This window comes from Peromyscus californicus, unplaced genomic scaffold (assembly GCF_007827085.1).
Source record: "Peromyscus californicus insignis strain IS unplaced genomic scaffold, ASM782708v3 Scaffold_11__1_contigs__length_118956290, whole genome shotgun sequence".
NCBI lineage: Eukaryota > Metazoa > Chordata > Mammalia > Rodentia > Cricetidae > Peromyscus > Peromyscus californicus.
The window spans coordinates 103,451,557-103,477,528 of NW_026294402.1; the positions used below are offsets into that span (position 1 = coordinate 103,451,557).

Below are 25,972 nucleotides of genomic sequence, written 5' to 3' on the forward strand. Positions count from 1 at the left end.
GATGATGTGGAACTGCTAATGTTCGAGCTGCAGGTGATAAGACAGCAACATGCATTTCAAAGAAGTTGTCAGAGACAAGGACAGAGACAAGGAAGGATTAGGACTTCCTCCAAAGACTGTGGTTATCGTCCCATGCAGACAGGGCTAAATAAAACTGTTCCACCACTAAAACAAGCTTGCTGTTTAAGAGGACAATGTCAGCATTCACACAGTAGACCAAAGAAAAAGAAAGCCTCATCAAAGCAGAGTGGGCTGCTTTTACATTCGGCTCCATCTAAATGTTCCTACGGTATACAAGTCTCCTTTGCCTTTGTCATGCACTTCTATGTTCATTCTTTTTAATTTTTGCTAGAGTATCCACTATTCCAAAGAATTATAGCATATATCACCCCCAGGATCAATAAATGTGGTCCTGGCCCACTCAGTAACAGCTAAGGAGAATTACCATTACAAACACATTTTACTTTTCCATGGCATTCAAAAAGAAACTTGCATTTCTATACTTTAATAAGAAAAACACATTTATGTACTTTATCAATTTACATATTTGTCTGGTTTTCTGAGACAGGGTCTATGTAGACCAGACTGGCCTTGAATCCAGATCCTCTGGTATTAAAGGTATATGCCACCACTCTTGGCCTAGTTTTGGTTATTTGGAGACAAAGTCTTAGTGTCTACTCTAAAGCTGCTTTGAACTCATGGAGCTTCTCCATCAACCTTCTAGATACTGGTATGTATTACAGGCACCTGATACTGCATCCTCAAAATTCAAACTCTCTCTCAGAATTTGGTTTAAAGCACTGATTTTTATTTTTCTAAAAGTTTGGCTGGGCATGATGGTGCATGCCTTCAATTCCTGCACTGGACAGGCAGAGACAGTTAGACCTCTGAGTTTGTGACCAACCTGGTCTACATATTGAGTTCCAAGACAGCCAGGACACCATAGCAAGGAGGAGAGCATTGGCCTGGACAAGCATAATCGACGACCACGACCACGACGACGACCACAACCACCATGACCACCACCACAACCACCACCGCCACCGGGACTGGAAACATGGTTCAGTGGGTAAGAGCAGGGGACCCAAGTTTAATTTACAGCACCACACAGTGGGTTCACAACTGTCTCTAACTCGAGTTCCCTTGGGAAACTGGCACACATGTGGAGGTCAGAAGATAATTTGTGAAGTCAGTTATCTGCTTTTACTTCTCTCTCTCTCTTTTTTTTTTAAAACAGGGTCTCACAACGTAGCCCTGACTATCCTGGAACTCACTATGTAGACATGTTTGCCTCTCACAGAGATCCACCAGCCTCTGCCTTCCAAGTGCTGCACCAGAAAGTCCAGTTATTTGCCACCACAGGGCATACAATCCAGTTTTTCTTTCTTTCTTTCTTTCTTTTTTTTTTTTTTTTTTGGTTTTTCGAGACAGGGTTTCTCTGTGTAGCTTTGGCGCCTTTCCTGGAACTCACTCTGTAGCCCAGGCTGACCTTGAACTCACAGAGATCTGCCTGCCTCTGCCTCCCGCGTGCTGGGATTAAAGGCATTCACCACCACTGCCTGGTTCAGCCACTAGTTCTTACCTCTACAAAATCCTCAGACTCAAGAGAGTGAGTTCCTGTTTCTTCACGCCTTATATACCTTTCTGTGTCCTGCCATATTACTTCCTGGGATTAAAGGAATGTGTCACCACTGCCTGGCTCTGTTTCTCTCATCTAGCACGGTGTGGCCTTGAACTCACAGAGGTCCAGATGGATCTCTGTTTCCCGAGTGATAGGATTAAAGGTGTGTGCCACCACTGTCGGGCCTCTATGTCTAATCTAGTGGCTGGCTCTGTCCTCTGATCCCTAGGCAAGTTTATTAGGGTACACAATATATCACTATAGTAGGCAAGAGAGTTCAGTGGAATAAGTGCTTGCCAAACAAGTATGAAGACCAGAGCTTGGATCCTCGGCGCCCTTTTAAGCACAGAGCAGGCTTCGTAGCCTACCTGTACTCCCAGCATGCTCAAGACGCCCACAGATGCAGATGGTATCCTTAGGGCACACTGACTATCAAACTCTGGGTTCAAAGACCCTAACTCCCTATATAAGGTGTAGAGTCATTGGGAAGAATAACTGGACCTCTTGTCTCCACAGGAATGTGCACACACACACCCATGTCTGTCCATACACACTTCGAACATGCATGCATTCATGAACATACCACAAATGAAAAAAAATGTAAAAAGGGTGGACATACCCTCAATTTTATGGGTGACTTAAAGAACCTTTTATAGGATCAAAGATGGGGTTAGAGCGGAAATCAGGTACAGTCCATCTTTCCTGCCTTTCTTCCCTTTTTCGCTGACCCTCAATACTATAACAAGATGGATCAGATGTTGATAGGGACCTTTCCAGCCAGTGTGAAGGAAGTAAGCTCACTTGTGTTGTCATTTACCATACACAATACTCTACATTACCTACCATACACAATACTCTACATTACCTATAGCCTCAATCCAATACAGCATCTCCAGATCTTTATTTCAGAAAACATTTAGCTACACATGTCAAAAAGGATTGTTTCTGAGCATCAGTACTTCAGCAAGGAAACAGGCAAACATCTATCATCCTTTATACTCTGTGTCTGTAAAGGAAATTGAAAGGATAGCTCCTTAACACAGGCTCAATTATGTCCAGCAACAGGAAAGTCAAGTTTTCCATTCTGATTTTAAAGAACTGGTAAACATGCCACTCAATTTTATTCCTGCTTCACAAACAAGGTTAAGGAATAAAGAGCAGAGACCACAATATTTAGTATTTAGGTATATAACGTTAAGATTTCCTGACTGAGATGTAATGACATCTATACAAATACTTCAGTTGCTATTACCAGCAAGTGGTTCCAAACATGGCTAGTAAAATGTTCTAGAGCAGTGGTTCTCAACCTTCCTAATGCTATGATGCCTTAATACAGTTACTCATTTGTGGTGACCCCCCAACCATAAAATGTGGCCTTTTATGGAGAAAGTTTGTTACTGGGAGTGGGCTTTGTGCTCTCAAAAAGCCCATTCCAAGCCCAATGTCTCTCTTCCTGTGGCCTGTGGATCAGGATGTAGAACTCTCAGCTAGTCTGCCAGCATCATGTCTGTCTGAATGCCGCCATGCTTCCCACCTTGATGACAATTGGACTAAACCTCTGAAACTGTAAGCCAGTCCCCAGTTAAATGTTTTCTTTTATAGGAGTTGACATAGTCATGTGGTCTCTTCCAGCAATAGAAGAGGGACTAAGACAGTAACACTTCTGTCAGCAAAGCTTCAGTTCAGAGCTTAGTTTTCCTCTGGCAAGTCCAATAGCAATTTGATTCTGGGCATAGAAACTCTGTGACTTACTGCCCTGTTCTAGATTTCCATTTTATTCACTGTATTTTTACCACTAGGTTCTTAACAGAGAGAATGCTTTAGTGAAATTATTTTTCAATCACAAATTCCAAGTCCACCTCAAGTCTGTTAGTAAACAACACACAAATTTCTTTCCTAGCTCCCACCACATCCCAACCTCCTCAAAATTTCAAGCAAGTCGTTATTAAAATTTTAGTTCCTTGAGTAAACATCTGTATCCCTTGCCTATAACGAACTAAAAATACCAAGGAAAAGAAAGCTTGCTCCTTAAGGAAACTGAAAGCACAACGGACATTCAAGACCTCTCTCCTAAGAGCCAAGTATCTTTGGAATAAATTTTTAAAGGAAATTCTTGAAGTTGAGAAGTATTAGCTGACATCCGAGGGCACTCAGATAGGATATGTTCAGTATTCAAAGTATTAATGTATAGAACATACTAGTTTTAAGGAGGAATCAAGGCACACACTGAGTCATTTCTGCTCCTGACAATACCTCAAGAAAATCCATGACCATGATCAGCTGCTTCTTCCTTTCCTAGTTACCTATACCTATTCAAACTGTCTATCCTCAAAGATAAGTAGGCATCAAGAGTTGCAATTAAAAATTTTCCCCGAGAAAAGATCAATCCAGCAGCCCACCATAACTGTCACCAGCCCTTCCCACACTTACCAGTGTCATAGGGAGGATGCAGCCGATGGCAGTGAGCATCAACGGCCTGAAAAAATACAGGTGGTAGTTTCAATTTTTATTTAAAATTCTTACTTGCCAACTGCCTGAAATCTTTTAAGGCTACACCAGTAGGTCTTCATGCCTCATCCAGTTAAACCACTTTGTGGTCCAATCACATTTGTTAACAAAACAAAAGTAGTCACTAAACAGCCAAGATGAAGAAAAGGTGAGCCAGCTTCTGGACCTGGGGTAGAAAGGGAAAACTAATTTAAAAGATCAAGATGAATGGACGTGGGTCTTAGGTGAGTGGAAAAACAGGAGGGAGATAAAGTAATAAAGGGGTAAGAGAAGAAGCAAGGTTAAGGTAGAGACAAAGGAAATGAACAGCAGCCTAGCATAAGGCGAGTCCGCACAAGCAGTGGCAGTGGCAGTGGTGTCCCACTGACTACAGGCAAGGCTCAGCCCGAGTCTACTGAAGTTCCCCCATACTGCACACCTACATTCTCTCAGCTGGTAAAAGGTCAGCTCTCAGGCTGACAACTCTGCTCCCATTCACTTTTCTTTACAAATCCATCGAGAGGACTTGTAACTAACTGGGGCATCCGCATGTAAACATGCTTTCAAAATCCAATAATACACACAAATTTGAAGATTGCTAACTGGTCTAAGCGAATTCATTCCTAACAACTATGGTCTCTATTCATTTAAATCAACACAAAAAACAAACAAACCAAACCTCCAAAGATTTCACTCAAAAAGATTTATGCAAAATATGAGAAAATAGGAAAGTTACTATTCTTTTACTATGAGATTTTTCTTTTTTAAGACAGGGTCTTATGTAGCCCAGGCTGGCCTCTTGCTCTATAGCAATGATGACCTTGAACTACTGATGCTCCTGCCTCCAGCGCCCAAGTGCTGAGATTATAGGTGTGCATCACCAGTCCTAGTTTATGTGATGCTGAGGATCAAAGTGAGGGATTTGTGCATGTCAGCTAAGTAGTCCACTAACTGAACTATGTCCCTAACCTTGAGGGCGTTTTCTAGAATTATGAACAATTCCTAACATTTACAAAAGTGAACATTGAAGTTATTTATTCATTACCCTGCTCTAACATCAATTTGTGACTAGGCCCACTGTGTCTCCATTATAACCCTGCTCCCACCCTCCAGATTACTTCGAAACAAATGCCCATGAGTTTATTTTTTAGGGTTCATTCAACTGAAAAATTCCTGACAACTTAGTACAAGGTAGGCTACAGCTCCTCCTAAAATTCTGACAGCTTTCTGAGGAATAGCATATACAACAGCTGCCATTTCAGCACATGAAGGTCATGTCCAGCAACCACAGTAGAAAGACCTGTACATGGTGTCTGTAGAAAATGAACCGAACATAGTAGGACTAAAAACTCGAGTCTGCTCTTGTAACCACAATCCATCTTATCCAAAAATGACTCCAATGTTTTGCTTCTTTCAGCAAGCTAAGGTAGAGCATACCAAATACTAACCAGCTAGCCACACCATCCCTTTGCCCTCTTCTCCAGAGAGGATGCCTAAAGGCTTACATATTCTACTGCCTTAGCAATCAATCCCCTTTGCTAGGCTCAAGTCACAGAATCTTTTACTGTTACATTAAACTTTGTAAACAGGAAGAAACAGAACTGATGCTCTTTTAAAGCAGCGTAGCCCCTACCCTCTTTAAATGTTTCCTTTTCTGCCATACCTAAGTACCCACAACAAGGGGCCAGAACTGCTCCCAGGCTATTACCACCTACCTGTTGTGGTTAACTCTCTAGTAACTATAAACCTATATCCTATTGAATGCAAGAAATCTCCAGGTCCTTCCCAGCACTCAGTGATCCAGCTGGTGAGACTAAATACTGCCCCTCTGAGGACAGTAAGAATGGACGGTGCACTGGATGGTCTAATATCAACTTGATACACAAACTAGAGTTATCTGAAAGGAGGAAATTGTAATTAAGAAAATGCCTCCATAAGATCTCGCTGTATGGCATTTTCTTTTCTTTTTTTTTTTTTGGTTGTTTTGTTTTTCGAGACAGGGTTTCTCTGTGTAGTATTGGTGCCTGTCCTGGATCTCACGCTGTAGACCAGGCTGGCCTCGAACTCACAGAGATCCGCCTGGCTCTGCCTCCCAAGTGCTGGGATTAAAGGCATGCGCCACCTTGAGTCCGGGCATTTTCTTAATTAGTGATTGATGGGAGAGGGCCCAGCCCATCGTGGGTGGTTCCATCCCTGGGCTGGTGGTCCTAACTTTTATGAGAAAGCAGTGGGAGCACGCTAGTAAGTAGCACCCCTATATGGCTTCTGCATCAGCTCTGCGTCCAGATTCCTTTACTGACTTCCTTTGATGATGAACAGTGATATGTGAGTGTAGGTCAAATAAACCCTTTCCTCCCCAACTTGCTTTTGGGTCAGTGTTTTGTCACAGGAATAGCAATCCTAACTAAGACAGATGAGGGCTGACAACCCCAGAAAGTTTCAAGAAGGCAAAAATCAGTGAGAGGACAACAGGAAGGAGTCATGCAGGCTGGAGTCAAAAAAGCCACTTAAATTTTCCCACAGCATAAGTTAATCAGAAGCATTTGCAGTGGATCTACCACTGCAGAAGTAGAAATATGGGAAAGATTATGATCAAGATATAATGTTTGAAAAACATTAACCAGAAATATGAAGCAAAAGTAGAAAGACTACTATTTAAACCTCTTCTCTCACTATTCTAAAGAAAAAAAAAAAAGAAAGTGGGCGAAGAAATTAAAAGCTTGAAATTGTCTTAAGGTAGAAGTCAAACTATTTCCATTGCCTTCTCTTTCAGCATCTATCTGAACATTAAAACAACAGAAGATGGCTAAGAATGTAGCTTAGTTGGTAGAGTGCTTGCTTAGTGTACTAGACCCCCTGGGTTCAATTCTCAGGCATGTATAATCCCAGGTACGGTAGGGTACATGCCTGTACTTCTAGCATTCGGGAAGTAGAGGCAGAAGCATACGAAATTCAACACTACCTTAGCTGCTTAAGTTTGAATCCAGCCTGGGCTACAAGACCTTCTGCCTAAAACAAAACCTACAAAAGACATTCAGCAAGTGTTTACTGAAAAATTTTTTAGGCAGTCACTACCAACAGACCTGAGGTTCAGTTGAGCCTGCCCCTTTTTGACTCAGAAGATGTTACTTTTTTTTTTTTTTCTTCTGTGTTTCTTCAAATGGTGGCCAAATCTAAGGATGATACTTTGGGCTTCCTTACTCGCCTCTCAAGCCTCACTCAACTCTCTGCCATGTGGCTGATCTTTGTGATGTCTTAACTCCCAAATATCCCAGGCATGATCTCTAGGCTACATATTAATATTCTCCTCTGAAACCTCTTGAGCCCAGCCCCAGTTAAAATCACCCTCAATACCACTGTCTTCCATGTTCCTACTAGTATGGTCCATTAAACCCAATTTCTTTTCTAGTCCAAAGTCCCAAATTATTCCATATTCCCCAGGCAAAAACATAGTCAGGCCTATCACAACAATTCCCCAGCTCCTGGTACCAATCCCCCCCGCCCCCCAAGACAGAGTTTCTGTGTAGCTTTGGTGCCTGTCTTGGAACTCACTCTGTAGCCCAGGCTGGCCTCAAACTCACAGAGATCTGCCTGGCTCTGCCTCCTAAGTGCTGGGATTAAAGGTGTGCACCACCACTGCCCGGCCTTTTAAAAATTTTTTTTTAAGATTTATTTATTTTACGTATATGGTGCTCTATCTGCATATACACCTGCATGCCAGAAGATGGCATCAAATCCCATTATAAATGGCTGTGAGCCACCATGTGGTTGCTGGAAATTGAACCTAGGACCTCTGGAAGAGAAGCCAGTGCTGTTAACCACTGAGCCATCTCACCAGCCCACCAACTTCTTAGTTTGGCTTTTATTGCTGTGAAGAGACACCATGACTACAGCAACTCTTATAAAGGCAAATATTTTATTGGGGCTGGCTTACAGTTAAGAGGTTTAGTCCACTGTCATTATTATGGGAAGCATGGCAGCACAAAAGGCAGACACGGGACTGGAGAGCTCTATTTCTGGATCAGCAGGCAGCAAGAACAAAGCCAGTAGGCCTGGCTTAAGTTTCTGAAACCTCAAAGACCACCTCCAGTGACACACTTCCTCCAATAAGGCCACCTGTCCTAATCCTTTCAAATAATGCCACTACCTATAAGCCTATGGGGGCCATTTTCATTCAAACCAACATGGCCTCCCAAGTGCTGGAATGACAGATGTGTGCCACCATGGCAAACTTTGGGTCATGTGTAATTTTTCTGCTTTACATGAGAAGTCTAACTGTCCCCACATCCCTGTTGTAATAGTCCATAGATTACTTCACATATCCTGTTTGCCAGGTTCTTCATTTAATGGGATGCCACCTTGCTCCTATTCTTAAAGAAGTTTCTACTGACAGCTGGAGTGACGGATCAGCAGTAAGAGCACTAGCTGTTCTTCCAGAAGACCCAGCTTTGATTCTCAAGCACTCATATGGTGGCTCACAACTATCTCTAACTCCAGTCTCAGGAGACTCAACTCAACGCTCTCTTCTGGCCTCCGTGGACAACAGATACATAGTGCACATACTTAACGTGGAAATCAAACACCTAGACACATAAAATTAAAATTTTTCTTATTTTGTTTTTCAAGACAGGTTTTCTCTGTGTGTAGCTCTGGTTGTCCAGGAAATTAACCTGTAGACCAGGCTGGCCTCAAACTCACAGGTATCTGCCTGCCTCTGTCTCCCAAGTACTGAGATTAAAGGTGTGGGCCACCACTGCTTGGCTTAAAAGAGTATTCTTAAAAAGTTTCTATTGGGCCGGTGGTGGCACACGCCTTTAATCCCAGCACTCGGGAGGCAGAGGCAGGCGGATCTCTGTGAGTTCGAGGCCACTCTGGTCTACAGAGTAAGTTCCAGGACAGCCAAGGCTACACAGAAAAACCCTATCTCAAACAACAACAAAAAAAATTCAAAACACATAAAAGATTTTTAATTTTAATTATGTGTATATGGGTGTGTGCATGTGCGTGTACGTGTGTATGTGTGTGTGTATGTATGTATGAGTATGTATGTGCATATGTGTGCAGGTGGACCTGAGTTACAGGTGGTTGTAAACTGTCCGATGGAGGTGCCAGAACCTGAATTAGGGCCCTCTGCAAGGACAGTACTAGCTAGCTCCTAACTACTGACTACAGGTATCATTTGCCATCTTTCCAGTTACTATAAAAAGAACATAAGAAAGAACTCATTTGTATCTTGACAAAGTAATAAGTAGTTACATTTAGACATCAAAAATATCACAAAACGAGACAGCAAGGTGGTTCAGGGGGTGAAGGGCACTTTCCACCAAACCTGATGAACTGAGTTTAACCCCCAGGCCCCACACAGTAGAAAGAAAGAAGCCATTTTGTGTCCTCTGACCTCAGTACCTGTGTCATGAGCACACACACAAGTAATACAAAATATTAGAGGAAGTCTAGCCAACTTGTAAGAATTGGTGCAGTCTGCAGCAAACTCCCATTGACTACAAAATTTGTACATTCTGAATGCTGACAATATCGTATTCAGCAGCTAATGCATGCAACTTCTCCTGTCTTACTCCAGTAATTTGAATCATTTCACCTTAAAAAAAATCTTACATAAATATAACATTAATAAGGCCTGGACCTCACTCCTGAAGATTCTATTCAATTATGACTTTAGTTTCAAGTTCCTACTGCCAAAACTAATTCTGATATGTACCATAAGCTGGAAACCATGGTCTGTTATATCATCTCTACCTATCACCTGGATTTATGCAAAAACAAACCTTTTGACAAGTATATTCTGTTTACAAATAAGAACATACAAAAGTACAGCTTCCAGCACTGGGTGTTTTCACTTCGTTGTTCTTTTTTTTTTTTTTTTGGATAGGGTATCTCTACATAGTCACTGAGGTCCGGAAATCATTTTGTAGACCTCGCTGGCTTCAAACTCACAGAGATCCGCTTGCCTCTGCCTCCCAAGTACTGGGATTAAAGGCATGTACCACACACCCAGCTTAATTTTTCAGTTTGTGTATTTATTAACCTTAGTCATAGGTATCATCAATAAGCAATACTTATACTTAAAGACTATAATACAGCCAAGCTATTTATATATTTATTTATTTTTAAGGGAGAGTCTCACTATGCAACTTTGGCTATCCTGGAACTCAGAAATCCACCTGCTTCTGCCTCAGGAGTCCTGGGATTAAAGGCATTTTTATTAGGCATTGACATGTAAAGAAAAACTGGATTTTATGCCCTGTGGTGGTGGTGCAGGCCTTTAATCCCAGTACTTAGGAGGCAGATCTCTGAGTTTTAGGCCATGATCTATTCAGTGAATTCTAGGTCAGCCAGGGCTACACAGTGAAACTATGCTGGATAGTTATCTAAAAGGAGGGAACATCAATTAAGAAAATGCCTCCATAAGATAGAGCTATAGGTCATTTTCTTAATTAGTGATCGATGGGGAAGGGCCCAGCCCATTGTGGGTGGTTCCATCCCTGTGAAGGTCCTAGGTTCTACTAGAAAGCAGGTGGAGCAAGCCAGTAAGCAGCACCTCTTCATGGCCTCTGCATCAGCCCCTGCCTTCAGGTTCCTGTCCTGACTTCCTTCAATGACGGACTACAAGCCAAATTTCCTCCCCAACTTGCATTTTGGTCATGGTGTTACATTACAGCAGCAGAAACCCTAACTAGGACAGAGACCTAGTGAGATGCTGTCTTAAGAAAAAGCAAAAAACAGTGGAAAGACACCCAGTATTAACCTCTACCCTTCATGCATGCACTCAAAGTCAGATGTGGTAGCTCATGCATATAATACTAACTAGCACTTAGGAGATCAAGGTGGGAAGACTGTCATGAATTCAAGATTGGCCTGAGCTACATAGTAAGTTCTAAGCCACCCAGAGCTAATCCTAGCACTCAGGCAGGGGCAGGCGGATCTCTGTGAATTTGAGGCCAGCCTGGTCTACAGAGCGAGATCCAGGATAGGCACCCAAACTACACAGAGAAACCTTGTCTCGAGAAACCAAAATACATAAACAAACAAACAAATAAGTAAATAAATGAGAAGTGTGGGTGGTGGGGAGGCGGCTGATATGATAGTTCCATTGGTAAAGGCCCCTGCTGCCAAGTCTGATGATGTGAGTTCAAAATGAGACCTGTCCTGAAAGTTGTCCACTGACTTCCATGAGCACCGTGTTGCACCCCCCACTCCCATGCACATTAAATAATGAATTGTTTTAAAAAGAAGGGAGAGGGGAAGAAAAGAGTAAAGAAGTTGTTTGCCAGTCAACTCTCCCAGATAGAGACATTTTGCGCACAGCTAGCTCTGTTCTATTTCCACACACATTCTTATCCCATTTGTACTTCTCCACTAAGGTTAGAACATGGGGTTATCACTGTAAAGATGTGTGTTTATAAAGATTTGTAATACTTCAAAGAAAAGAGACAGATCTCATGTCTTTGTGCAGTTTAAGTAGTAATGCTCAGAAGACAGCAGTTCAGAAGGAATAGGAGAAGCGTCCTGCTTTTTTAATCTGTACTTTGTTCAATCTTTCCTATTTCTTCCTCTTTTTGGATGGACAACTCAAATCTCTCAAGTTTTTCTTAGACTAATAGATAAAGTAGAATACAAGCAACCAATCGGGAACATACGTCAGAAGAAAATCAAGTCTGTCTTGGTAACAAGGATCCCCACATGAACTCAGCACTTTGTCAGGTGGTGTCAACAGAAGCAGGGGACCAAACAAACAGCACAACAGTCAATCAAAGCCCCGAGGAACAGGTACCTTGTCCTCTGTCCTCTCCTGGCTCCTGCCCAAAAAAACTCAATTGTTTTTATTTTGTTTTAGTGGGCCCCAGAAGGCGGCACAAGGCGTTCTAGTTTTACAAGTGGACAATCCAACAGCATCTGCACAATCAGATGCACCAATCTGCAAATGCTGCCAGGAAATCTCAGTGTAATCCCACCACAGGACCCCAACATGCACAATCCTGAGAACGTTTTAATTTTTTTTTTTCTTTTTTTGGTTTTTCGAGACATGGTTTTTCTGTGTAGTTTGGTACCTGTCCTGGATCTCATTCTGTAGACCAGGCTGTCCTCAAACTCATAGTGATCCGCCTGACTCTGCCTGCTGAGTGTGGAGATTAAAGGCATAGGCCACCGCCGCCCAGCAATTTTTTGTTTTCTCAAGACAGGGTTTCTCGTGTAGCCCTGGCTGTCCTGGAGCTCACTAAGGAGACCAGATTGGCCTTGAACTCATGGAGATCCTACTGGCTCTGCCTCAGAAATGCTGTGAGAATACATTTTTATGGAACCACAGCCACCATGCAAACATTTTCATTGGTCCAGTCCCACCCCCCCACTGATGACAAAGCAATGTTTATTAAATACTTATGTGCCAATCACATTTAATGGTGTGGAGGAGCTATTACAAACTAAAGCTTAGCAATTTTGAGGGACTTGAGTGGGGTCATATTATAGTAAATGGCAGAAAAGAACACAATCATATGACCACTCATCCAGGCTATGGACAAAGCCTAAGAGACTTAAGACTACATCCATGAAGATGCTCACAGCAATACAACCAGTCTCTTAAAAACAGTAATAGACCAAGTACTCACCCAAATGTCTGGTGGAGGATATCTGAAGCAAATTATGGTTCAAGAACAAGACAGTATACTATACAGGCATTTAGAGTAACTGTAAGGACTAAGTTAAAAGCATGGAAACATTTGAAATATGTGTGCTAAGAAAGCAGAGCACACCTTTACATATAATGCATGTGTGTGTATACGATTTCTAGAATGTAACGTCCACAAGGAATTTTTATCTATTTGTTCAGGGCTATTTTTCCAGTGCCCCGCACACTGCAGGTATTCGGCTGAATAAATGAATTGCAGCAAAGTAATATATATGGAACAGGAGCTGAGAGATGACAAGTAAAGAAGAAAACTGTTATTTGTTAATGGAATCATGAATAGTATTCTTTAATACTGTAGTTAATTCCCTAAAAGTAAAATTTTGTATATAAACAAGTTCAGGATCGGAACACGGGATGTTGTCCTTCTTCACACAGTTTCCAGTTTCTAAGGCAAACAAAAAGCACAAGAAGACTAACACGGGAAGCTGCCCCACAATGGGATAGAGAGCTTCTTTTCTGAAGGACAGTGAACATGGTGGCCTGTGATGCCAGGTACACAGCAATTACAATAACCTTTCTGAGGTAGCAAGAAAGTGACAACTTCCAACATGTTGCATTTCGGCAAATCCCAATGTCATGTTGGACATTTCTCACCTCCCTTTAAAAATACATATATCAGTAAAACATACAAGATTTTCAGCTTAAAACCACGAATAAAGCCGGGCGGTGGTGGCGCACGCCTTTAATCCCAGCACTCGGGAGGCAGAGCCAGGCGGATCTCTGTGAGTTCGAGGCCAGCCTGGTCTCCAAAGCGAGTTCCAGGAAAGGCGCAAAGCTACACAGAGAAACCCTGTCTCGAAAAAACCAAAAAAAAAAAAAAAAAAAAAAAAAAAAAAAAAAAAAAACCACGAATAAGTCAACATACTGGCCATCTATCTGAAACACAAGATTTATTCTAGACTATACTTAAATACAAGCATTCAAAGAAACCTGATACCAAGTCATAACAGAAATCAGATGGCTTCCTATGAATATTCAGTGTTACCAGGCTCAAGCTGAAAACATTCCCAATCAGTAACAAGTAAAATAAAAGAAAAAGAGTATAAAGATAATAAAAAAATAATGTCTTAAAATACAACTATTCCAGAATAAAAGAAAGTCAATTTAGTAATTAAGTCTTCAGATATTATCCATATATCTGGTGTCACCTAAGAAATTATCAATGACTAGGGCGACAAAAGCATAAACCCATGTTGTCTTCAACACAACACTATAAAGACTTCTGTATATAAAGTCAGAAGCCCTAAAAACTCATCCTTTACCTACAAATGGGGAAAAAAATGACCCAGAGGAAGAGTTTAACATGATCTTTACCTACATACTCCTGAAAAGCAAACACTAGATTTTAAAATACATTTAAGCAAGAGAGAGAGGGGCTGGAGCAATGGCTCAGTGGCTAAGGTCACTGACTGTTCTTCCAGAGGTCCTGAGTTCAATTCCCAGCAACCACATGGTGGCTCACAACCTTCTGTAATGAGATCTGATTCCCTCTCTTCTGACATGCAGACAGAACACTGTATACATAATAAATAAATAAATATTTAAAAAAGAGAGTGAGAGAATCTAGGGAGAGTTACAGAAACTAGGGAACATTTCCCTGGCTCTACTGCAGTTAAAAACTCATGAAGTAAGAAGAGCCATAAATATTAATAACAACTGGCTTAATTTTCCTATCCACAAGGCTTGACAAGTGAGCACCACACTTCACTGACACTGAAGTCCTAAAGTTTTCAAAGTTTCCTTTACCCCAGTAATAGACACTTCACAATAGTCCATATTTTATTTCCTTATCCCCATACATTACATAGTCTCACGCTAGTACAGAAAGAAGGCAATCTTCTACCTTCCATGATCACTGCCCTGTGGGGTCTGAATGCCTTCTACCTGAATGGAATTTTTTTTTATTACATTTACTTATTTGTGTTTATACATGTGTGTGCATGCATGTGAGTACAGTTATGTAGGGGGTGGGCAGAGGACAATCTACAGGAGTCAGTTCTCTCCTCCTTCCCTGTGGGTCCTGGGGAAATCAAACTCAGACCATATGGCTTGGTTAGCAACCTCCTTTACCTACTGAGCCGCCTTCTTTTTTTAAAAAAAGATTTATTTATTATGCATACAGTATCATGCCAGAGTGTATGCCTGCAGCCAGAAGAGGGCATCAGATCTCACTATAAATGGTTGTGAGTCACCATGTGGTTGCTGGGAATTGAACTCGGGACTCTGGAAGAGCAGCCAATGCTCTTAACTGCTGGGCCATCTCTCCAATTCCTTTCTACCTCACTTTTAAGGCTCTCCTGTCTCAGTACTAAATTCAGGCAGCTCACTGTGGCTCCTGGACTAGATCGAAGTCCAAGTAGACTATTTCTTTTCTCTCTTGCAGCAAGTAGATGGGGCCTTGAATATTTGCTTCTCTGACCATACTTTGAACATGATGCTAAGAGAAGAACACAAAAGGAAAGAGGTATATTTTGCAATTCACCCATCATCATCCATCATATCCCCGACTGGGCCCTATCTGGGGGCTCTGCCAAAGCCTGAGCACCTTTCCCTGAACAAACTATTAGCAAATGATTCAAGAACATCCAGGCGTGCTGCTATATACTTGTAATTCCAGCATTCAGGAATAGACAAGATGACCAGGAAATCTGAGCTACACAGCAAATCTGAGAGCAGCCTGGGCTACATGAGATCCTGTCTCAAACAAAGCGAGGTGGGGGCACTGGAAAGATGGCTCAGTGGCTAAGAGTGCTTAGTGATCAATCATGAGGACCAGAGTTCAGATCCCAGCACTATGTCGGACAGATCACTGACAAGTGATCTGACATTCTCTCTAGCCTTAGTGGGTACCTGCACACAGATGTACACATACACAAACACACAGAGACATGAACACACACAACCTTTTTAAAGAGTTTCATAGAACAGTACTAAATGACAAAATTCTTGGTTAACTAATCTATATTTTATAATAAAAAGCTTATCATGGGGCTGGAGACATAACTCAGCAATTAAGAGCATTACTTGCTCTTCCAGAGGACCTGGGTTCAATTTCCAGCACCCACATGGCAGTTCACAACTGTAACTCCAATTCCATGTTATCCAATGCCATCTTCTGGCCTTAGAGGGTATCAGACATGGACCTGGTGCAGACATACATTCAGGTAAAACACCATATTTTCTTTCTATTATCTATCTATCTATCTATCTATCTATCTATCTATCTATCTATCTATCTATCTATCTATCTTTCTATCTGTCTGCCTACCTAGCTATCTAAAACATAGATTATATAACCTGATATGGGTGCTAGGAACCAAACTGAGGTCCTCTGGAAAAGTAGCAAGTACTTAAAAAATACCTATCTATCTATATTTATTTTATCATCTATCAGGCAGTTTACAACCACCAGTTACTCCAGCTACAGGCAATCCAATGCCTTCCTTTGGCTTCCATGGGAAACCACACACACGACATATAATCATATAAACATACACATAAATAAAAACTTTTTGTTGTTTTTCTCAAGACAAGGTTTCACTGTGTAACTCTGGCTGTCCCAGAACTAAGAGATCTGCCTGCCTCTGCCTCCTGAGTGCTGGGATCAAATGAATGTGCCACTATGTCTCATTAGTTATATTTTTCCTTTGATTCTTAATTTTCTTGATTCTCAGCACTCAAACGGAGACGTAGAACTATCTATAACTCTAGTTCCAGGGGATGCAACACCCTCTTCTGGCTGCCATGAGCACCAACCACACAAGTAGTACACAGACAGGAATGCTGACAAAACACCCATATACATAAACATTTTTTTAAGTTTTAAATAAATAAGGTTGAGGGCCAGTGAGATGGTTCGGTGTGTAAAGGTACTCGCCACTAAGGCTGATGACCTGAGTTCAGTTCACAGAACCAACTGGTAAAAGGAGATAACCAATCCCTACAGGTTGTCCTCTGACCTCCACATGTACACCACAGTACATGAAAACCACTCCCAGATAAATAAATGCAAAATAAGGTGGGGAGTGATTGAGGAAGACTCCTGACAACCCACAGCCTCCACACACAGGCATGCACATCCCATGAGAACACATGTACTTCCATGTGTGCATGAATGCACACACTACCAAATACACAAAAGACAAGGGGGGAAGACAGAGCTAGGTACTGTGAAGGCACACCCAGAAAGGCAGCAACATAAGGGTTCCCAGGGCTCATTGGCCAGCTAGCCTAGCCTACTTGAAAAGTTCCAGACCAGCTTGTCTCAAAAAAAAAAAAAAAAAAAGGACATGAGGAATAACACCCAAGCCTCTAGTACAGGAACACTCACAAGAAGAAAATATAGTAACAAAGGTAATTTTCCTTTTTTATTTTTCTTTTTTTGAGACAAGGTCTCTCCATTGTGTATCTCTGACTCTACTGAAATTCTCACAGGCCAGGCTGGCCTTAAACTCAGAGATCTGCCTGCCACGATACCCAGAGTAATTTTTCTTTACATACTGCTACATGATCACTAAAAAGGTTATGCCTACAAGATTTTCTCTCTCCCCATTTCTACAATGAAGCACTCTGCAGTAGTCTCATCCCCACAAATATTTGAATATCTATAGTTTTCATTTATTAACAGACATTTCCTTAGCTCTTGATTTGACTTCCATGGCATTTTATTTTTTGCAGTACAAAGAACAGAACCCAGACCAGTGTACATGTGGACAAGAGTTCTAAAACTGGACTGTCTTTCAACCCCTGTTTTTTGTTTTGTTTTGTTTTTTCCTCTGTGTAGCCCTGGCTGTCCTGGAACTCACTTTGTAGACCAGGCTGGCTTCGAACTCACAGAGATCTTCCTGTCTCTGCCTCCTGTACTGGGATTAAAGGTGTGTGCCAACATGCCTGGATCCTTGGTGGGTTTTTTTGTTTTTGTTTTTTAAATACAAGTTCTCACTCTATAGCCCAGGCTAGCCTTAAACTTTTGATTCTCTTACTAATGACAGGCTTGTGTCAACACATTCAGCTTCACTTTTTCTTTTTCCCGGGACAGGGTTTCTCTGTATATCCCTGGCTGTCCTCGAATTCTCTCTGTAGACAAGGTTGGCCTCAAAGATCCACCTGCCTTTGCTTCCAGAGTGCTAGAACTAAAGGCGTGCGCCACCACATTCTAATGCTGGTACCCTACTATAACTAAAATCCCAGTATCCCAAAGACTTCAAACTCTAGGCTGGTGAAATAACTCACTGGGTAAAGACACTTGCCGCTAGGCCTGAAGATCGAGTGTGATCTCTATGACCCACATGGTAGGAGATAACTGACTTCTCCCAGTTGTCCCTTGACCTTCACAGGTACCCCATGGCATACATGCACATAGGAAAACAAATACTTTTTTTCCCCCCCAGAAAGGTCTCACTGTGTAGACCTGGCTGAACTAGAACTCACTATGTAGACCAGGCTGACCTGGAACTCACAGAGATCAGTCAGCTACTGCCTCCTGAGTACTAGATAAAAGTATGTACCACCATGCCTGAACCACAATTTTAAAAAGATAAAGATTTAAATCCCAAAATATTTACATTTTTAAAACCTTATGCTTTATAAAACAGATATTTAGCAGTGAAATTCTATGTCATTCCTCAGACTTAGACAGCTTCTGTTCACAGAAAGGTATTCATGAGGCTAATTTTAAATTACACATCTAAGATTTTCTATGAACCAAGCAGCAACTAAATCACAGGAGATACTTAAATGCCCCAATATGTCATAGCGACTGATGTTGTGCAAGCGACTGATCAGGACACCAGTAATAATAATGGTCATCATACCCAGCACCTCTTTCATATTCTATTTTTTCCCTCCTACACTATTGTATAATACTGTTTTATTTTTGTTTGCTTACTTTTTAAGAGGATCTCATGTAACCCAGGCAGGTCTAAAACTCACTATGTAGCCACCTCCACCCCCCCAAATGCTAGTATTACAAGTGTACAATACCATATCCATTTCCCCTTCCCTATTATTGTTACCTTTCTCCAACCTCAACCAAGTTCTAGAACCACTTGATCTTTTTTATAATGGTTTATTTTTAGTTTATGGGCATTAGTGTTTTGCCTGCATGTATGCATGAGGGTGTCAAAAAACTGGAGTTACAGACAGTTGTGAGCTGCCATGTTTGTGCTGGGAATTGAATCTGGGTCCTCTGAAGAGCAGCCAGTGCTCTAAACCGCTGAGCCATCTCTCCAACCCTTGTAGAACCACCTGAAACAGAGTTCCTCTATATGTATGACAACTAAATCTCAACCTATGTTGCCCCAAACCAGAAAGGAGAAAAAAAAAAAAGGATGCTAACATGCTCTTCTTAGTGAATTGCAGGGAGAGAAAAATCAAAGTTTGTCTACCAGCAACAATGCTTTTGTGGGTTATTTTCCTCTTATCTCATTTCCTTCTTAACCTGTTTCAACTCTCCATCTCCTAATTTTCAATTCTGTTCTTGGTTCTTTTTGTTCCTTTTTTTCCTTAGTCTTGAAGGCAGAATGATTTCTTTCCTGGAAATTTAGAAGGACGCACAGCAAAGACTAGGAAACTTAACTCCCATCAAAAGCAGCAGCCACAGCTCAACAACCAAGTAAACCACAAGTATTCAAGAAATTATCTAGTATCCCCCGTGAATGCAAGCTCATGACAGCAACGATGGCCGGGACCTGGCAATCTAGTTTAAGAGATGATGCCAAAATGCACAAAAGGATCAAGCATAAAGCCATCAGAAGACTGCAGTACATCATTAAAAACAAAACGAAACAAAACAACAACAAAAAAAGCACACACTCACAGGAGAGTTGGATGTACTAGGAACACCTGTAAGTCCCCAAATTCTGGAGACTGACTTAGCAGTATTCAGAGCCCAAGGCCCACCTGAACTATATAGCAGCAACACTGTCTCAAAAACAAACAAACAAAAAAACCAACAAAAAAAAAAAAACCAAAGCCCAGGCATGGCTTTGATCCAGTTCAGGATCACTCTGGTCTTTGTGTCAAATTCAAGCACAACCAGAGCTACATAGAGAGGCCCTATCTCAAAAAATAAAAAATAAAACCATAAAAACTAAGCAAAAAGCCTCTGAAAAAGTGAGCTGTGGTATCCTACACCTTTAATGTCAGCAGTGGGAAGACAGAGGCAGGCAAAATTCTGTTAGTTTAAGAGTAGCCTGGTTTACATAGTTAGATCCAGGACAGCCAGGATTACTTAGTGAGACCCTGTCTCAAGAAAAAAAAAAAAGGGGGGGGGGTAAGGGGTAGATGTGAGGGCTGGAGAGGTGCTCAGTGGTTAAGAGTTTTTAGTGCTCTTGCAGAGGACTCATATTCAGGTCCCAGGACCCGTATCAGGCAGCTTACAACCACCTGCAACTCCAGCTCCAGGATGATTCAACACCTCTGACCTCCCAGGCACCTGAAGTCATGTGCCCATAGCCATACAAAAACACATGCATGCGCACGCGCGCGCGCGCGCGCACACACACACACACACACACACACACACACACAACTTTAGAAATGATAATATACCATCTTTAAAAAAATGAGAAGAGGAGCCGGGCAGTGGTGGCACAGGCCTTTAGTCCAGCACTCGGAAGGCAGAGGCATGTAGATCTCTGTGAGTTCAAAGCCAGCTTGGTCTACAGAGCGAGTTCCAGGACAGCTAGGACTACAGAGACACCCTGTCTTAAAAAGCCAAAAAAGGAAAAAAAGGAAAAAGAGGCCGGGCGGTGGTGGCGCACGCCTTTAATCCCAGCACTCGGGAGGCAGAGGCAGGTGGATCTTTGTGAGTTCGAGGCCAGCCTGGTCTACAGAGCGAGATCCAGGAATAGGCGCAAAGCTACACAGAGAAACCCTGTCTCAAAAAACCAAAAAAAAAAAAAAAGGAAAAAGAAATTAGAAGAGAAACTGTCAATTTTGTGGAACTATACTAGATAGTTTATTTGCCCATGGTTATATTAGGATGTGCCCATTTATGCAAAGGACTTCTAAGTTTTTAAACTTTTCTGTCCCACTTAAGGCTGATAACCAGCTCTAATACCAATCCTTTCTTTGAAATATTATATATATATATATATATATATATATATATATATCTCATTACCATTTTATTATTCTTTTTCTTGGAAAGCCTTCCCTAGACCTTATCACCTTTCTCTGTACTCAGGGGTTTTTTTAGATTGTCGCTTATGCTTTCACTGAGTGAATCTCCTGAAAAGTGCCCTAGGGCACTGGTTGAGTCCACACTTGTAGTTAAACAATACAGGCATGTGGGATTTAAGGAATTTTTTTTTTTTTGAGGAAGGGTCTCACTATGTAGCTGTGCCTGGCCTAGAACTCAGAGATCCAGCTGCTTCTGCCTCCCAAGAGCTTTAATTGAAAGTGTGCACCACAATGCCCAAGCTCTGAGGGATTTTTGAAGGGAACCAGGGAAATGTTGGTCAGGACTGTATGTATGCCAATGCCGGCTTCAAATACCTTGTGTAGCTTAGGAGGACCTTGAACTCCTGATTCCCCTGGTATTACCTCCCCAAGTGCTGGGATTAAAGGCCTGCAGGACCATGCCCAGGCCAATAGGATTATTGTGCTGGACACCAGACATTACATACAATAATCCTTTCTAGAAATTCATACATGACACACATTGGTATTTCCTTCTAAATAACTACAAGAAAATTTGTTTGGTTGGAATGTCTTATTTTATTTGGTTATTTCGTTGTCTTTTTTTTTTTGAAACAGTGTCTCGCGTGGCATCAGCCGTTTTGAACTCACTATGATCTTTCCACTGTGACCTCCCCAGTGCTGGGATCACAGATGGGTTACCATGCCCAGCCAATCACGCCCTCTGACCTTCCATTCAGCTTATTTGGGGAAGGAGGGACACACATGACAACACATATGTAGAAGTCAGTTCTCTCTGCCACCTTTACATGGTTCCAGAGATTGAACCAGGTGGTCGGTGGTCGGGCTCACTCATGTGACCAGCGCTTTTACCTACTGAGGCACCTCACCAGACCCATTGACCTTCAATTCGATCCAGCAAAATCCATGGGATAATTCATGAAGGAAAGTCAGCAAAAGAGTAAAATAACATAAATGTTCTCATTTTCACATTATGGAGAACATCTTGCAAAGAAAGCATGCTGGGAAAACGCCTAAATAAGCATTTAAAAAAACATGTTGGGTATCAGGAGGGCAATAACTGGCCTAAGATGTAAGATTCTAAAAGTATGTTGGTTTAAAAAACAAAACAAAAAAAAACATCATCTGGGCTGGAGAGATGGCTCAGTGGTTAAGAACACTAGCTCCTCTTCCAGAGGATCGGGGTTCAATTCCCATCACCCACATGGCAGCTCACAACTGTAACTCCAGTTCCAGGGGATTGATACCTTCACACCATATGCACATAAAAGTTAATTATTTAAACAAACAAACAAAAACAGCATCTGTTGGAATAACTGAGTACAGTCAGTCAGTCTTGCTAATTCTTGTACTGATACCCCCAAATACAAGCTCTGAGAACTGTTTTTCTTAAGGTTATTATGAAAACTCTCAAAATAGATAATCATCATCAGTACCTGAAATCAATGAGTCCTTCAGCCCAAAGCACTAATCCCAGGGCAAACCAGGGGATATGGTCACTTTTAAGACACTTTATCAAACAGTTGTATAAAAAAAAGACAGTGGTTCAGATGCACATCATTTCATCAAGATTCATAGAACTCACTTTCTGAAACAAGTAAAAGCTGGGCAATTCTGTTATATACTTCTGATCTGTCTTGAATTTATTCTACACCTCCTTTGTAATTCTTTTTTTTTTTTTTTTTTTTGGTTTTTTGAGACAGGGTTTCTCTGTGTAGCTTTGTGCCTTTCCTGGGACTCACTTGGTAACCCAGGCTGGCCTCGAACTCACAGAGATCCGCCTGGCTCTGCCTCCCGGGTGCTGGGATTAAAGGCGTGCGCCACCACCGCCCGGCTTCCTTTGTAATTCTTAACCTGAAGACCTTGGACATGTTTCCAAGTTCATTATTTCAAAACAAGTTAATATGACAAAATATCTAAATGATGCAATACATACATAAGTTTGGGTTTCTAGCTATACAACCATTCAAACAGTATGTAAGAGTCATTAATTAACACATCATCCTTCAATTTAACCAGGGAGATTACATCTGAACTGACAGCACTACTCACCTTTAAGACAGAGGCTAAGCTGGTCATATGCTCATGAAGGGCACCCTCAGACTCCTTATAGGTCAAGCAAGTGAACTGGTACTCTTCGGGATCAAAAGCATCAGCCCCCTGCTGCTCCACATCACTGGCTACTCCCACATAGTAGTCCTCTATGTCCCCAGGGTCCTCTTCCTCTTCTTCCTCTTCCTCACAGTTTGGGTCATAGTCCTCTTCATTGCTGTCAGACCCCTGGCTGTTCATGTCCACGGACATCTTAACATCCAGCCAAGTTGCAGATCAGGAAATCAGTTGCTTTTCCCCCTCCCCCCAACTTTATCGCTTTCTCAAATGCATTAGTGTTTTTGTCTTCTAAGAGAGAAAAAAAAAAGTATTACTATTTTTCTATGAGAAATTATTCAAGAATCAAAATAACACAGCCCTAGCCCTGCTCCTATTATAGCCTATCTCAGCTCTTACTCAGATCCACCTGCCTCTAGAGTGTTGGGATTAAAGGAGTACACCACCACCTGCTCAGCTGCCCCACTCAATTCTGGTTTCACTGAGAACACCTCACTATCAATCAATCTTATCTTATCAATTTGATAAGTTGGCCTATGCTTATCAAAGAGAAGTCCTCACTAAGAGACAGAACCCATGATGACAAATAAACATGAAAGGCATGAAAATATAAAAATGTCTTTCCTATGGCAAGGACTCATTTCAAAGACACTTGCCTTCAATCCTGAAATTATTTCAAACCTGGTACCAAATGACAGGACAGAAGTGACTCAAGTTGTTCCCTGACCTCTACACAAGAAGCACTCACACACAGACATATACAATAAATAAATACTTTTTTTTTTTTGGTTTTTCAAGACAGGGTTTCTCTGTGCAGCCTTGGCTGTCCTGGAATTCACTCTGTAAACCAGGCTGGCCTTGAACTCACAGAGATCCACCTGTCTCTGCCTCCTGAGTGCTGGGATTGAAGGCATGTGCTGCCACCACACAGCAGCTTTTTTTTTTTTTTTTTTAGGACTCCAAAATTCCGATGGATTTGTCCTTTTTTTGCCGGGTCCTTCAGGGAAAAATCTACCTTCATAGCTAGCTGTACAAATGGAGGAATTACAAAAGGAATACCCGATTAAGGACACAATTCTATCTCACTATGACTTGTAGGGAAAGAAAACTACTGTTTCACAAACATCTATCATATATCTGAAAGATAGGTGCACAGATTGGAAAAAAGGTCTCATACTCCTTCAACATCTTCCTCTAGTCTACCAAGTTAACTAATTTTACAATTGTAAGAGTTCTGCTCCCCAGGTGGTGTTGGCACACACCTTTAATTCCTAGCACTCGGGAGGCAGAGCTAGGTGGATCATCTCTGTAAGTTCGAGGAGGCCAGCCTAGTCTATAGAGCGAGATCCAGGACAGGAACCAAAACTACAAAGAGAAACCCTGTCTCGAGAAAAAAAAAAAAAAAAAAAGGTTTTGCTAAAGTCTTGCATGGTTGAATGCGTCTGCAACTTGCCCTTAAAAAGCTGAGGCAAAAGCTGGGCAGTGGCTGCACACACCTTTGATCCCAGCACTTGGGAGGCAGAGGTAGGTGGATCTCTGAGTTCACGGCCAGCCTGGTCTCCATAGTGAACTCCAGGACACCCAGGGTTACACAGAAAAACCGTCTCTAAAAACAAAAAAAACAAAAACAAAAACAAAAAAAACCAAAAACAAAAAAAAGGAAAGAAAAAGAAGAGAGAGAAATAACCTTGGGCTGAAAGTGAGTAAAGGTGCCTGCCACCAAGTCAAGCAACTAGAGTTCAATCCCTAAATCCACATTATTAGGAGAGAACCAACCAGAGTTGTACTCTGACTTCCACATGCAATACACACACATGCACATCAACATAATAAAATTAAGGAAAGAGCTAATGTTTAAATCACCTGCAATTTTTTAAGATCTTTCCTGAAGGTATCACTCAAACAGTGTTTCATATGATTTCCATCTGAAATGAAAAGAGACAATATTTATGTTTTAAAACTGATATCCTGCTCTTGCAAGTTTATTGTTTTTGCTTCTTTTTTTTTTTGGGGGGGGGGGGATTTTCCAGACAGGGATTTTCTGTGAAGCAGTCCAAATAATTATCATGGAAGATTATTTCCAAAATAATGGAAAAATAGCTAGACATGGTGAGGTACTTGGGAGGCAGAGCAAGTGGATCTCTTGAGTTTGAGGGTAACGCAGTCTATGTATTAAGTTCCAGGTCAGTCAGTGCTAACAGATCTCAGCACTCCAGAGGCAGAGGCAGGCAGATCTCTGAGTTTGAGGCCAGCCTAGTCTACAGAGTAAGTTTTGGGTGGCCAGGACTACACAGAGAAACCATGTCTTGAAGAAACAAAAAATAAAATGGAATAACTGACCTATTTAAAATTTTTCTTTTTTACCTGTATTTTCACATAAGACACTTCTATAGGGCAAATAGAACCTGTGGTGATATTGTGTCCCCCAATATATTGTGCACCCTCATAAACTTATCTGGGGTCAGAGAACAGAACAGCCACTAGATAAACAGAGGCCAGAAAATGGTGGCACACACACCTTTTAATCCTAGCATTCCAGAGGCAGAAATCCGCCTGGATCTCTGTGAGTTCAAAGCCACACTGGAAACAGCCTGGCATGGTGACTCACGCCTTTAATCCCAGGAAGTGATGGCAGGAAGCAGAAAGGTATATAAGGCGTGAGGACCAGTAATAGCTTTGTTTAATGACAACCAAGGTGAGGCCAGTCATTCTAATATAATCTTCAAAAAAAACGGCTTACAATGGCTGAGCATGGCGGGGACACACCTCTAACCCCAGCACTTGGAAAGTCAGAGACTGGTGGATCTCTGTGAGTTTCAGGCCAGCCAGAGTTGCATGGTGAGATCTTATCTCAAAAACATAAAACAGAAGGTTTACAAATGAGA

The 25,972-nt window shown here is 41.7% G+C and overlaps 1 protein-coding gene across 6 annotated transcripts in view; it reads right to left on the minus strand.

The window, feature by feature from the left end:
- Positions 1-25,972, minus strand: part of Arih2 (ariadne RBR E3 ubiquitin protein ligase 2) — a 51,469-nt gene that overhangs the window by 23,487 nt on the left and 2,010 nt on the right. For 3 of the 6 annotated variants that reach the window (XM_052721255.1, XM_052721275.1, XM_052721269.1), the window contains exons 2-3: positions 24,951-25,012; positions 23,031-23,378 (exon numbers count right to left, since the gene is read on the minus strand). In XM_052721255.1, the coding sequence (XP_052577215.1) occupies positions 23,031-23,282 (252 nt within the window). In that variant the 5' untranslated portion in view covers positions 23,283-23,378; positions 24,951-25,012. Of the gene's footprint in view, positions 1-4,051; positions 4,098-23,030; positions 23,379-24,950; positions 25,013-25,972 lie in introns of those variants that run through there. The other 3 variants (XM_052721292.1, XM_052721284.1, XM_052721262.1) reach the window with 2 other exon arrangements.